Below are 13373 nucleotides of genomic sequence, written 5' to 3' on the forward strand. Positions count from 1 at the left end.
TACTCCGACGGCATTCGAAATTGGCGGGAAACATTGCTATTCTGAGAATTACAAAGGAGCTTCGGAAATGTCAGTGACTTATTTGCTCGATTGTCGCAATATATTACGGCAGGATAATTGTACTTTAATTATGTGCATTATGTATAATTCATTACTAGAATCGTTAGTACGTAGAATTACCATTTGTAGAGTTTGATTCATTTGTAGTGTTTGATCTACATGCATATTTTGAGATATGAGCAATGTTTATGTAAAGAATTAATATTGTAATTCGCTATTTGGTTAATTCGCAGTAACATCGTACATTTATTCATGTGATACTTTAGATTTGCAAATGTTGAATTGAATTATAACTTTGTATAATGGTTGCAGTGTGCAACATTAGTTAATAGGGGTATTTGATTATTTGTGTATACTTTGTAGGAGTATAATGTGTAAGGATATATCAGCGCATGGATATGTGGATATGTGTGTACACTTTGTAGAAGTGTATTGTACAGAAATGCGTCTGATTATGTGATATTGTTCCGTATAATAAGATTGAGAATCTATATATACCGATTTGATGAAATCTATTTATATATGCATGATAAGCAGTTGATACTGTGTATACCATACCAGAAAGTATGGGTATTTCGATGTGTACGAATGCATGACCAAAGAAGGTAATGACTTATCTGATAATAGATTGTTTTTTGTTTCGTTTTTGTTGTAGGGTTTAACGCCATTTTTTCAGCACACGATAGGCTATACATGGCGGCCAGTATTAATGGTGGAGGAATAACCCGGGAAAACCCTGGAAAGAACCACCGACCCACGAGAATGATTGTTGTTTAGTGTGAGACTAGATAGATAGAGGAATATACTAATGTCCTTGTGTGTGTTCGGACAGGAAGCTTTTAGGGACCTTAGGAGCAGTAGGACACAGAAAATGGAAATACCCTGGTACAGTTTTTCCCGAGTCTCTGGGAGACAAGAAAAGGAGAAAACAGAAGTGGTGGAAGTGGAAGGGCGAAGGACGTGGTTGTTGGACTGAAGGTGTACTGTGTACCAGTCAAGAAATACTACAGATGAGTAGAAACACAGGACAGAAGGAAAATCTTTGGTATGCAGAGAACTCGCCCTTGGAGAACTCGCCCCTTGGAGAACTCGCCCCAACGCATCTGGACAAGTCGCCCCAGAGTGGTTGGAGAAGTCGCCCACTTCGTCTGGAGAAGTCGCCCCAAAACACAGATAACCTTTTTATAACAGAATTAAAACATCTTTTACGTGATTCATATTTAGATTTTTATTTATACGCGTTCACAAAAGAGATATTAACTGGTAATCATAAAAAGCAATAACACAGTAATATGTTTAAGACGAAATGAAGTCTGTATATAATCTAATGAATGACGACAGTATAGTGATTAAAAAGGATTATAATTCAAACACTATTATTAACACTATTATTATTAAGAATCAAGAAGATTATGTTAAAGAAGTTGAACGTCAATTAAATGATGAAAACTACTACAAAAATATTGTCGAAGATCCGTCAATAGAAATTAAATCAAAAATTTCAACATGCATTAATGAGGTGGCTAAAAAAATAATTCCGTATATGAGGAATTTGATTCTTTCCCTCTTAACATGCGTACACCTCAATTCTACATATTACCCAAAACTCATAATTAAATCATACATTAAAGATACAACAACTTTCATTAAAAAGTTGAAGTCTATTCCACAGCTATATGTTAATTTCAATCCTGGTATTATGAAATGTAACATCACTATATACCAACTTTCAGCATGCAGTTGGTATTGAAGCAGGTAAATATTTTCTTGATAACAATCCTAATAATAGCACTCTGTCTTGTGAAGATATTCGTATAATAATAAAACTTATCTTGGAAAATAATTATTTTCAATTTAATAATACGAATTACATACAAATAATGGGTACGGCAATGGGTATTAATATGGCTCCTTCATACTCTTTCCTTTCATGGGTAAATTTGAAAAGGGTTTTCTTCAAAACGTAAAGTTTAATCCATCTCTTTGGTTCAGATTTTTCGATGACATATTTATATCTGGAAGCAGTCAACCGAAGAACTGAAAAAATTTATTGATCGCCTAAATCATTTTCATCCGACAATTAAATTTACTTATACTGCATCTAGTACGCATGTTTCATTTTTAGATGTAAATGTGATATAAAATATTGATAACACTATCTCTACAAATATTCATATCAAGGAAACTAATATCCACAAATATGTGGAATATTATTCATGTCACTCCATGTCATGTAAAAACGGTATACCATATAGCCAGTCCAAAATATACCGACGCATTATTTCAGATGATTGTCAATTACAAAATTTGTTGAATAAATTACAAACATATTTACAAAATAGAAATTATCCTACACATATAATTGATTCTGCGCTGAACAAAGCCCGTATTATTACTCAACATCAGGCTTTAAACACAGCAGAATGTAAAACAGAGATGTAATTCCTTTCACAATACAATCGAATCCTTCATTATCTAATCTACGTTGTATAATTAATAAATGTTATAGTCTCCTAAATTTATCAAATAAAACCAGCGTAAAAGCACTTTACAAAAATAATTCAATTATTTTTCGTTAAGTACAGAAGCAGAATTGATCAATGGAAAACTTGAATATTTTTTACATTTTATAGATTTAATAAGTGATTAAGTTGAAGAAAAACAACAATAAATAAAGCCTTAACAGCCATGTGGCGACATCTCAGAAATACTATACATTATACTTGGAGCGACTTCTCCAGGCGAAGTGGGGCAATTTCTGTAGACTAAGTGGGGCGAATTCTCCGACCACCATGGGACGACTTCTCCTGACACCTGGGATGAGTTCTCCCAGGGCGAGTTCTCCATGGGGCGAGTTCTCCAAGGGCGAGTTTTCTGCTATTCAAAATTTATCACACTAAGTCAGATGATGAAATAGGCCGTCACTTGGTCGAGCGAAAGACGAGTGATAGGGTTTTGGATATTGAATATCATTTGAGGAAGGACTATCTGTAATTGAATGGCATTACATTTGTTGTTTATTTGAATTTCACCTTTTGTGTATTCAGTAATTTAACTGTCGGCATCGCTGACTGGGGGTTCGTAGCTTTAGATCTATATCACTACTTCAATTTCTCACAAAAACTAGCCAAGGTGTGTCTTCTGTAATAATTAAAGATAATACTGGGAGCACCCCACCCCAACCTAAGGTAGTCTACGAGACCTTTACAATGTATGTATGTATGTATGTATGTATGTATGTATGTATGTATGTATGTATGCATGTATGTTTGCATGTGCTTGTGTATGTATGTATGTGTGTGTAAGTGTATGTATGTATGTATGTATGTATGTATGCATGCATGCATGCATGCATGCATGCATGCATGTATGTATGACTGACTGACTGACTGACTGACCTTTACAATGTATGTATGTATGTATGTATGTATGTATGTATGTATGCATGCATGTATGTATCTCTCCGCTTAATGGCATAAGATACATCATAAACACATGATCTTTAATTTAAGATTTATGGAAGGCTACTTACCTGTCCAAAAATTATAGGAAGAGCCATGATGAAGGACATTACCCAGACTATGATGATTACTGCGCGTGCGTGGCGCACTGTGCACACAGTACGTGCTCTGAGAGGGTAATAAACGGCTACAAACCTGTAATGAAATTAATAAATTGAACATTTTGCAAACTTAACATCTAGTTATGTTCCACGTTAAGGATGTCATTTGATTTAGCAGTGACTATTATTATTATTATTGCTGACTTATTTCCAATTTAAATTAACTTGTTTTCCACTTTCTTAGTCAAGTGGATATTTGCTTATATTTAAGGAAGACTCATTATAGTGCGGAAACGACCCATGTTTAATAACGTAGACGAGGTGTAAGTAATTAAGTTTAATTATTTTAGGATATTATATAAATCAATTGCTTGACGGCGGGCTAGTATTTAGTGTGTCTTGAGACCGGCATGACGTCGGCTACTCTAGAAGTTCGGTTTCGATTTGGGTTTTTTTCTTCAAACAAACAAAAAATATTGAATAGCGCCAACAATATTACTATTCGAAATTTTTAAATAAGTCCAACTGATATAAATAGTTGTTTTCTTTTCTTTTTCAGCAAGCTTGCAGTGTTTGCAAACACATCTGTGACTATAACGGCAGAATTATGGTGCACCAAAAGAGCCAAACTACAGGCACAATTGTAACGGTACTTTGTATCGTCACAACGCTAGGCACAATTGTAACGGTACTTTGTATCGTCACAACACTAAAATTACTTTTGCAACGATAAAATACACCCTTGCAACAAAATAAAATGAAAAGTACTGTCGTATAGGTATTTGAATATCATTCCAGTGGTAGGTGAATATCGTTGCAAATGAATATCACTTTAACAAATACTAATACTGTTGCAACGAGACCAGTCGTAAAAGTACTGTTGAAGAGATAAAATGATACCGTTGCAAAGGCCAAAATTACCTACTCATTCACACATTTTAGCATTGTCATGATAATTGGATACCACAGAATCGGTACTGGCAGTTTGACCCTTTTGATACTCTGCATAGAATAATCACGTCGACACCAAGAAATTGTCTTTTATGTAGGTGGCTAGTTATAAATTTACAAGACGCTGTTTCATGTACGCATATTATGGAAATCCAAATATACGACGGATATCTTTCCTGAGTACCGCATTATCAACTGATCCCACGCATTACCTTTCTATGCTCATGACGGTTAACGTCATGACGGAGCAAATCATGGAGACGTTCTGCATGAAGTGAACAAACCGGCACAGAAACTCTCCCAGCCGCCAGGTGTACGAGAAGAATGAAATGCCCTGAAAGAAAATATGATAAGTATATAGCGGTGAGATATTGAAATATATCAGTGGGAGAAAAATGATATTTCCAGAGTGGCAATATCACTCTTGGAACTACTTCCATTCTGCTTTTAGGGAGTTTATCAGCCCTTATGGATGAATACGGACCTGTATATCAATATTTAGAACTATTTTATTCGTCTTCTTTTGTTATTTCTCTGTCTCCCACCTACTCTACCATCCTCTCTGTCTCTCCATTAGGATGAATAGATCTTAAAATGTTTCAAGACTGTTGACCTTCTAGAGTACATTTATGTAATCACTGAGAAAGACACATCAGCCAAAAATTAACTCCAAACAACCAAAATTAGACTTAAAGTATTAACATTTTATAATTAGTTTTCCACATGAACTGTGCACATTTTCAGTGACTGAACTTATATGACCTGTTGCCATTCAGTATTCTCCATCAACCCTCCTTGCTTCTCCCTCAGCTTCATGTTCGACCTCCTTTACGACCATGCATTTGTGATAGAATCCTGTTACACTCAGCGACAAACGGTATACATTATTAAGAAAATCTCTTGATTACACATAATGATAAATTTATTTAAGTAGCGATCCGAACTGTCATCGTAGTTCTAATTATGTCTGAAAATGACGGAGAAATCAGACATTGATTATCGTTGAATCCAAACCGAATTTAACTGTCAGTCAATATTTTGGTTGCAAAGTCTGTTGACGAAATAGTCTGCACATTTGCAAACACACAAAATGCACGTTTGAATACAAAACTAATTAGAAATAGAAACTAAAAAGCCATACAACTAAAATTACAGTTATTACACTTCGTTGTTTAATGATGCCACGGTCTAAAGTCTGCTGGATCGTTATATCTTATTTATTCCATACTCTCACATAATTCGCTGTATCAATCCGCGTAAGAAATGTGTTAAGGAAATTAAAGTCTCTTACGGTAAAATTTCTTGAACTTTTTATCGATGCAGTAATACAGCCGTTAACCACATCAACACAGAATAGAGAAACAATTTGCACATCGATGATTTTCGCTATCATAAATATATAATAAAAAGAAAACCAACCTTGTTTGAGTAGATAAAAGGAAGAATGTTACGAGTGTTGTGGAGGCATTTAGTATAGCCAGCTATTCATGATTTCAGTACAAGGTTTCCATACCACTCGTTAAATATTGCCTTCTATATTCACAAAAGTCGTAGCTATTAGATAGATAGATAGATAGATAGATAGATAGATAGATAGATAGATAGATAGACAGATAGATAGGATGTCTGCAGTATTAGCATACTTAAATCAATATTTCACAATACTGCCCCAAGTTAGGATAAACCACGACTGACGCAATACGTTTCCACTTCACGAATGAAATATTGACTTATATCAACAAAGATACGACTGCAGATTCTCTAATATATCTCTTTCGCACGCTACTCACAGGTAATACATTTTTCGGAATATATGGGAATGCCATTTGGCTGTTTTGATCTCTGTGCCATCTAAGCCTTAGTCCATAGTCTTTGCGTATTTAGTACAGGAACATACTGACTGGATCCTACCTGACTTCTCTTGACAAAAATCCAATTAAAACGTGCCATAAACAACACAAGACAATGCATAACAGTTCAGACACGCTTTATTGTGACATGTGCCGCGTGCTATATAGTACAACGGCCTAATCCCTGTGCTCCATCACTGCAAGTATTCCTTACCTTTTCTTCTACGTATTAAGAAAACACTTCACATAATGCACTAAAGCCAGCGTGGAGAAACGTTTGCAGAAACTGCTTGCAAAATTGAGAGTGATGCAGTTAACAATGCTTACGGTGGAATTTTTTTAGCCCGTTGTGAGTAGGATGCAGTTTTCTAATTGTCTACTAGTACTTATGTGTGTGCCATTATGTGTCCATGAACGGCTGTCTTACTATGTCGGCAAAGAGAAGATTAAACAAATTTCAGTAATGTTCGACTGTGAATTGTCACAATTTTATCTTCTACATAGCATACGTCAAACCGAGTATCTTATCAAATTAAGGGAGCCAGGGTAGATGGTACAGCGTCTGACTTGTAATCTAAGGGTCACATGTTCGGTGCCTGCTCTGGCACGGGTTGGCTTCTTAGGCGTGTCCTTGGGAATGACACTTAGCTTTACTTTTTACGGCATGATATTTACAATAATGTGTTAAAAGCGCTATTACCCCCCCCCCCAACAAACATCGATGGTATTTATTACTATTTTCATAGTGTTATGCTTATTTGATTTAATTTATATTTGATTTAGTTTGTTTGTTTGTTAGTTTTAATTTTTTTAAAATTCCTTTACATGCTAGTGTAATGTAACTTTATTTACTGGATTTGACATTGTCTAGAAATTAAGTTCATTTCAGTTTGACTTGACTGTTTTTCGTAAACAACTAATAATATAAACTTTGTATCTAATGCTGACCTAGTTCCAGACCATGATTCAGAACCAGTAACAGTTGAAACAAACAACTTGTTTTTTAATATTTTTTTATTTCTTTCTCAGATTAAGACTCATAAGTGAAATCGAGGCCATACTTGGAGCACGTGAAAATAACATGTATCAATTAGGTTTTCCCAGAGGATTGACCCACATCCGGGCATCTGTTTTGCGCCGTAGCGTGGTTCATTATTGATGTTTTGAGAAAGAATAGTCATTACTTGACTTAACACTGGAGACGTCCAGGTGTTTTATGCTGTGACCAGTTGTTTTTTTTTGTGCTAATTATTTTGTTTTCTTTAAAAAAATTTGGATTCAAAGAGATGAATTTTTCCTGGAAATACTTGTGCTCTAAATTAATTCTTGGACAAGGACAGTTATCGAAATTTACACAGAATTCAAACACTGGAATATTATTTTCTGTGATTCAACAAAGAACTGTTGACACATCAGTATGACGCTGACCACAGCATACGTCATCACCTTCCATTTTGGATTTTATCAGGATTCGAACTGTTTCATTAGGACTTTGTATTACTAGGACTTCTACTTTTTAATTCTTCGAGTATTCTTGAATTGATTTTGGATTTTGATTGTAAAACCGTGAGTTCTTTTTCTCATTTTCACCTTGTTTCTCTAGGAAAATAAATTATTTGTTAAATTTTACAAAGCTTGTTGTCTTCACTCTTTTCTTGTTACGTTTTGTAAGAGTCTAAACGTAACAATACAAAGAACAAATTTTTGTTTCGTGAACACAGTTGTTGCGCGGAACGATACAGGAAACATTGTTGGATGCAGGGGTAGCGTAGGTATGATCCGACAGACCTAAGAGCGTAAAGTGGTATGTAAATCTATTTGTCTCCAAAATTGTAGTTTTCCTTTGGGCTAATGTTCATTTGTGGGTAAGATATTTAGGCAGCTAACTTTTGTTCATGATCGAAAATGTTAAGTAAGATGTTGTCATTGCTTGATGAGTTCAGAATGCTCTAGAAACAATCTGATGGAAGTTTCCAAGTTTAGAAAGGACTCACATCTAGGGAATTCCAGAACATTTTACTCTACCTGTATGAACAGACTTTCTAAACAAATATTTATTTCTATTTCATTCCTTTTTTATGATCAGTCTCTGGAATAATTTTTAGTTGTGTTCAGACATAATTCGGGAGGTAATATCGAAATCTTTCAATAGAATTTCTAAAGTGCTCAGGAGAGGAATTATTTAAATTATTCATTGGATTTACTAAAGTACTCATTAACTTCTGGACTAACATAGTATTTTTGGAACTACGGAGGACTCAATAAAAGACATTCTTAATTACACCATTGTGGCACATCAGTCGTATTTTACAAAGGTGTATTGGTCTTGACGGAGTAACATAAAGGCAGGGAGGGGGAAGAAGTGAAGAAGAGCAAGAAGTGGAATGAATTAATCCTAGATATAGAAACGTAACATTCATAAACCAGATATAGTTCATAGACGGAAAGTAGTTCTAGAGGCGATATCGTCATGGTGGCTATACCAATTTGATGATTACCGTGAGTGATGAGATAAAATGAACACTTCGATAAAATACTAACAATTATCATATAATCCTTACAGTTCGTATATTCGTCCTTCTGTTGAAAATCAAACTTTCCCCTCAAAACGTCGCATCAATATGTTGTGAGATACGCTGCACATACTTATATGACCATGACCCTAAAACAAATAATTGAAGACACGATTTCGAAGCAAAAATAGAGTAATTTATGAAGGTACGCTTGCTTTGAAGTCTGCCTTATGTATTGTTTGGCAACAACAGTGAGTGTTTGGGTACAAGAAAGAGTCTGCCTTATGTATTGTTTGGCAACAACAATGAGTGTTTGGGTACAAGAAAGACTTGCGATTGCACTGTTTTAAGTTCCAATAGGAGATTTTGTACATAATTTATGCTATCACTACTTCACATAATTTATTCCATCACTACTTCACATAATTTATTCCATCACTACTTCACATAATTTACGCCATCACTACTTCACATAATTTATTCCATCACTACTTCACATAATTTACTTCATCACTACTTCACATAATTTACGCCATCACTACTTCACATAATTTATTCCATCACTACTTCACATAATTTACTCTATCACTACTTCACATAATTTACTCCATCACTACTTCACATAATTTATTCCATCACTACTTCACATAATTTACTTCATCACTACTTCACATAATTTACTCCATCACTACTTCACATAATTTACTCCATCACTACTTCACATAATTTACTTCATCACTACTTCACATAATTTACTCCATCACTACTTCACATAGTTTATTCCATCACTACTTCACATAATTTACTTCATCACTACTTCACATAATTTATTCCATCACTACTTCACATAATTTATTCCATCACTACTTCACATAATTTACTTCATCACTACTTCACATAATTTATTCCATCACTACTTCACATAATTTATTCCATTACTGCTTCACATAATTTACTCCATCACTACTTCACATAATTCACTCCATCACTGCTTCACATAATTTACTCCATCACTACTTCACATAGTTTACGCCATCGTTACTTCACATAATTTACGCCATCATTACTTCATATAATTTACGCCGGGATAAGCTGTTGTAGTGATTAAACCAGAGGTAAACAAGGCATGCCAAGGTTTAGATTCAAGCTCAAGATGTTTGCAAGGTAATGTAATCATACTGTTGACTGAAACGGGATTGGTTCCGTTTTTGCTATTTTTATGGTTTGTGTTGTTAATGATGATTTTCAATGCGCAGTTGATACTGCCAGTTGAAAACAGATAAAACCAAAGCAACAGCTGAGAAACGTAGACGTTCTTGACAAGTGATGTCTTTGGACAATAGGAGACTTGATTATAAGCATTTTAAATTAGTTTTCAGTAGTGAAGTGAGAATTTGGTAACTGAAAACATCTACCTGCCTTGTTATATTTTCAAATGTTAATGCACACATATTTGCTTAAATGACTGCTTTTCCAGTGGACTGCCATTACTTGAAGGACTCATGTACATTATTTCGAACTTAGTAAACATCATCTAAAATGACACAGGAGTTCCTTTCATTTCAGAAATCATCCATCCATAGACTCTTTGGTTATCTCGTTTGCTATAAATAGACAAAATTGCTCATGTATTGCGTCATATATGTAATTTTTCATGTAAAAAAGCGCAGTTGGTCCAGGAAGCAGGAAGCGTAGCAGTCGTTGCTCTATTTCCAGAAAATTAGTATCCTTAGTCTAGTTTACAAGATTTATATATCGAAAATAATGTAATAGTTACATAAAATCGAATTCTCATTGTCAAAATAGAACAAATTGTTTACAAGGCATTACATTACTATGGATTTCCTATCCACAAAGTGATATGCCCGTTGCTACGGATTTCCTATGCACAAAGTGCTATGCCCGTTGCTACGGATTTCATATCCACAAAGTGTTTTGCCAGCTACTACGAATTTCCTATCACAAAGTTGTATGCCCGTTGCTACGGATTTCCTATCCATGCAGTATTATGCTTGTTGCTTCGCTATATAAATGGCCACTTGTGAAATATATACTTGCTTACAAACAGTTGACCTTCAACCATTGTTTAGCAAGTATGAGCTACTTAAAATAAAATAAAATTTTGTTTTGGAAATAGCTGTTCTAAGCGCATTCCAGTAGATAGATGAGCAAACACACACGTTATCTTTCCTTGTTAATTGTTTCTGACCTGAGACTGTGTGGATATACGTTGTATTTAAGAACTAGCAAGTTAGATTTCTTGAGTGGAATTTGACATTGCTTGCTTCCGGAGTATGGTATATGGCAGACGTTTATCTTTAGGAAATGGGATCATTTCAGATCTGCCTGGTGAATTATTTTTCGAACGCTATATTCAGTCCTATTATCACCGTTGAGTAGCTCAAAATGAAGACTTTCAAAGTGGTTCTGTAGATCAGTCAAATTTCCTGAAGAGCAAATCTCTCCTAGCTAGTCAGTCGCGTTAATGTTATTCATTATAATGAATGGTGCACTGGATATGACAGATACTGAAACCGATATCTCAACGACCATATGTGATCAATATTCCATGATGAAGTAAACTATAAGGAGCGTTATCCTTTCCCCCATAACAGTTTCTGGTCGTTATGCTTTCGCGGAGAACGTTTTGAAATTCTTGAAGGATATTAATCTATTATCTCTTGGTGATCGCTAAATGACTTTCACCAGACAAGATTAATCAATCCTTACTCCGTGAATATCACAAGCATTGCGTGCAAATTTTCATACAAATCGACAACTTAGCGGTAACAGTGGTTATAACGCTGCCTTTTCTTTCTTTGGATTCGGTAGTTATTTTGTTTTATTCCCTTCAATTTAAGAACTGTTTAGATTTCTTAAATAAGACTGGTGAATGTTAACCGGATGTGTAATAGGGTAGGAGTTTCCCTAAGGGCGGAAGTATGCGTACAAATTTGCCTTCAGCCTTTATTATGTTATCCAAATATTTTACTACCACTAAAACAAAGTAAAGTTGTTCTACAACGATACTAGACATGGCATTTTAGGGATTATCATAGATGTTTAAAATGCCATTTTCTTTCATAATTTGCACTTATTACATACAATAACAATAGGCGCAATGTAATATTTAATCTTTGTCTTCGACATTCCGGTAGGTATTTTAGAGCGATATGAAAAATACAACGTCTAACATAACATTTTCGAATCAAGGTTTAAAAGTGTTTACCTAACTAAATTTAAAATCACAACTACTTTTGTGTATGTAGATTAGGAACCTATAAAATGTTAACTGATGAGACCTCTTGGACACAAAATAGGAACTGTCTAGCGAAAACGACCTGCCGTGCATTTGAACTGAGAATCCAGACTGAAACCAGAGATATACAAGAATGGATATTTATCCATAACGTGAAATTCAGAATTATTATTTTAAAAATCGAATCTGTTAATAAAATGTGTTGGTGCAAAAAAAATAAAAAAAATAATGACTGTCAAGAAATTAAAGACCTAAAACTCGGTCAGTAAATTTTAACTTGAGAAAGCTACTTCTAGGGCATATCAATGATACATTTCTACGTGTTATCAAAGCTTACCTGAAATGTCTCTGGCATAAAAAGTTACATGAAATGCCCCTGTTATCAATCGGTACTATACATGCCTTGGTACCAAAAGTGACATGAAATGTCCCTGTTATCAAAAATGTCCTTGAAATGCCCATGTCTTCAAAAGGTACTTTAAATGATCCAGTTATCAAAAGTGATATGAAATGTGCCTTTTATCAAACGGTACATTAAAAGATCCAGTTATCAAAAATGACATGAAATGTGCCTCTTGTCAAACGGTACTTTAAATGATCCAGTTATCAAACGTGACATGAAATGTCCATCTTATCAAACGGTACTTTAAATGATCCAGTTATCAAACGTGACATGAAATGTCCCTCTTATCAAACGGTACTTTAAATGATCCATTTATTCAAAGGTATTTACAATGTCTCAAATATTGAATCGCGCTTGAAATGTTCATGTTATCAAAAGTGACATGATTTCCACCTGTTATCAAAAGATACTTGAAATGTTCCTGTTATCAAAACGTACTTGAAGTACCCTTGTTATCAAAAGGGACTTAAAATATTCCTGTTATAAAAAGTGACATGAATATGCCCCTGTTACCTAAAGGTACTTGAAATGTTCCTGTTACGAAAAAGTACTTCAAAGGCTCTTGTTATAAAAAAATTACATGAAATGCCCTTATTAGGAAAAGGTACGTAAAATGTCTATGTTATCAAAAGGTCCTTGAAATGTTCCTGTTATAAAAGGTCTCTGAAATGTGGACCAACAGCGAAACGAGAAGGTGCACACATGAATGCATTCCAGACCAAATGAGGAAGGTATACACGCGAACGCAATGCCACCACAAAGCAGAATATAGCAT

The 13373-nt window shown here is 34.7% G+C and overlaps 1 protein-coding gene across 1 annotated transcript in view; it reads right to left on the minus strand.

Annotated features, from left to right (window-relative positions):
• LOC149788410 (QRFP-like peptide receptor) overlaps positions 1-13373 on the minus strand; it is a 145039-nt gene that overhangs the window by 36004 nt on the left and 95662 nt on the right. Inside the window, exons 2-3 of the mRNA XM_089974373.1 lie at positions 4786-4907; positions 3593-3716 (exon numbers count right to left, since the gene is read on the minus strand). Of these exons, the coding sequence (XP_089830499.1) occupies positions 3593-3716; positions 4786-4907 (246 nt within the window). The remainder of the gene's footprint in view (positions 1-3592; positions 3717-4785; positions 4908-13373) is intronic.

The sequence above is a fragment of the Sinohyriopsis cumingii genome, chromosome 11 (assembly GCF_028554795.1).
Source record: "Sinohyriopsis cumingii isolate HCF-2022 chromosome 11, ASM2855479v2, whole genome shotgun sequence".
Classification (NCBI taxonomy): Eukaryota; Metazoa; Mollusca; class Bivalvia; order Unionida; family Unionidae; genus Sinohyriopsis; species Sinohyriopsis cumingii.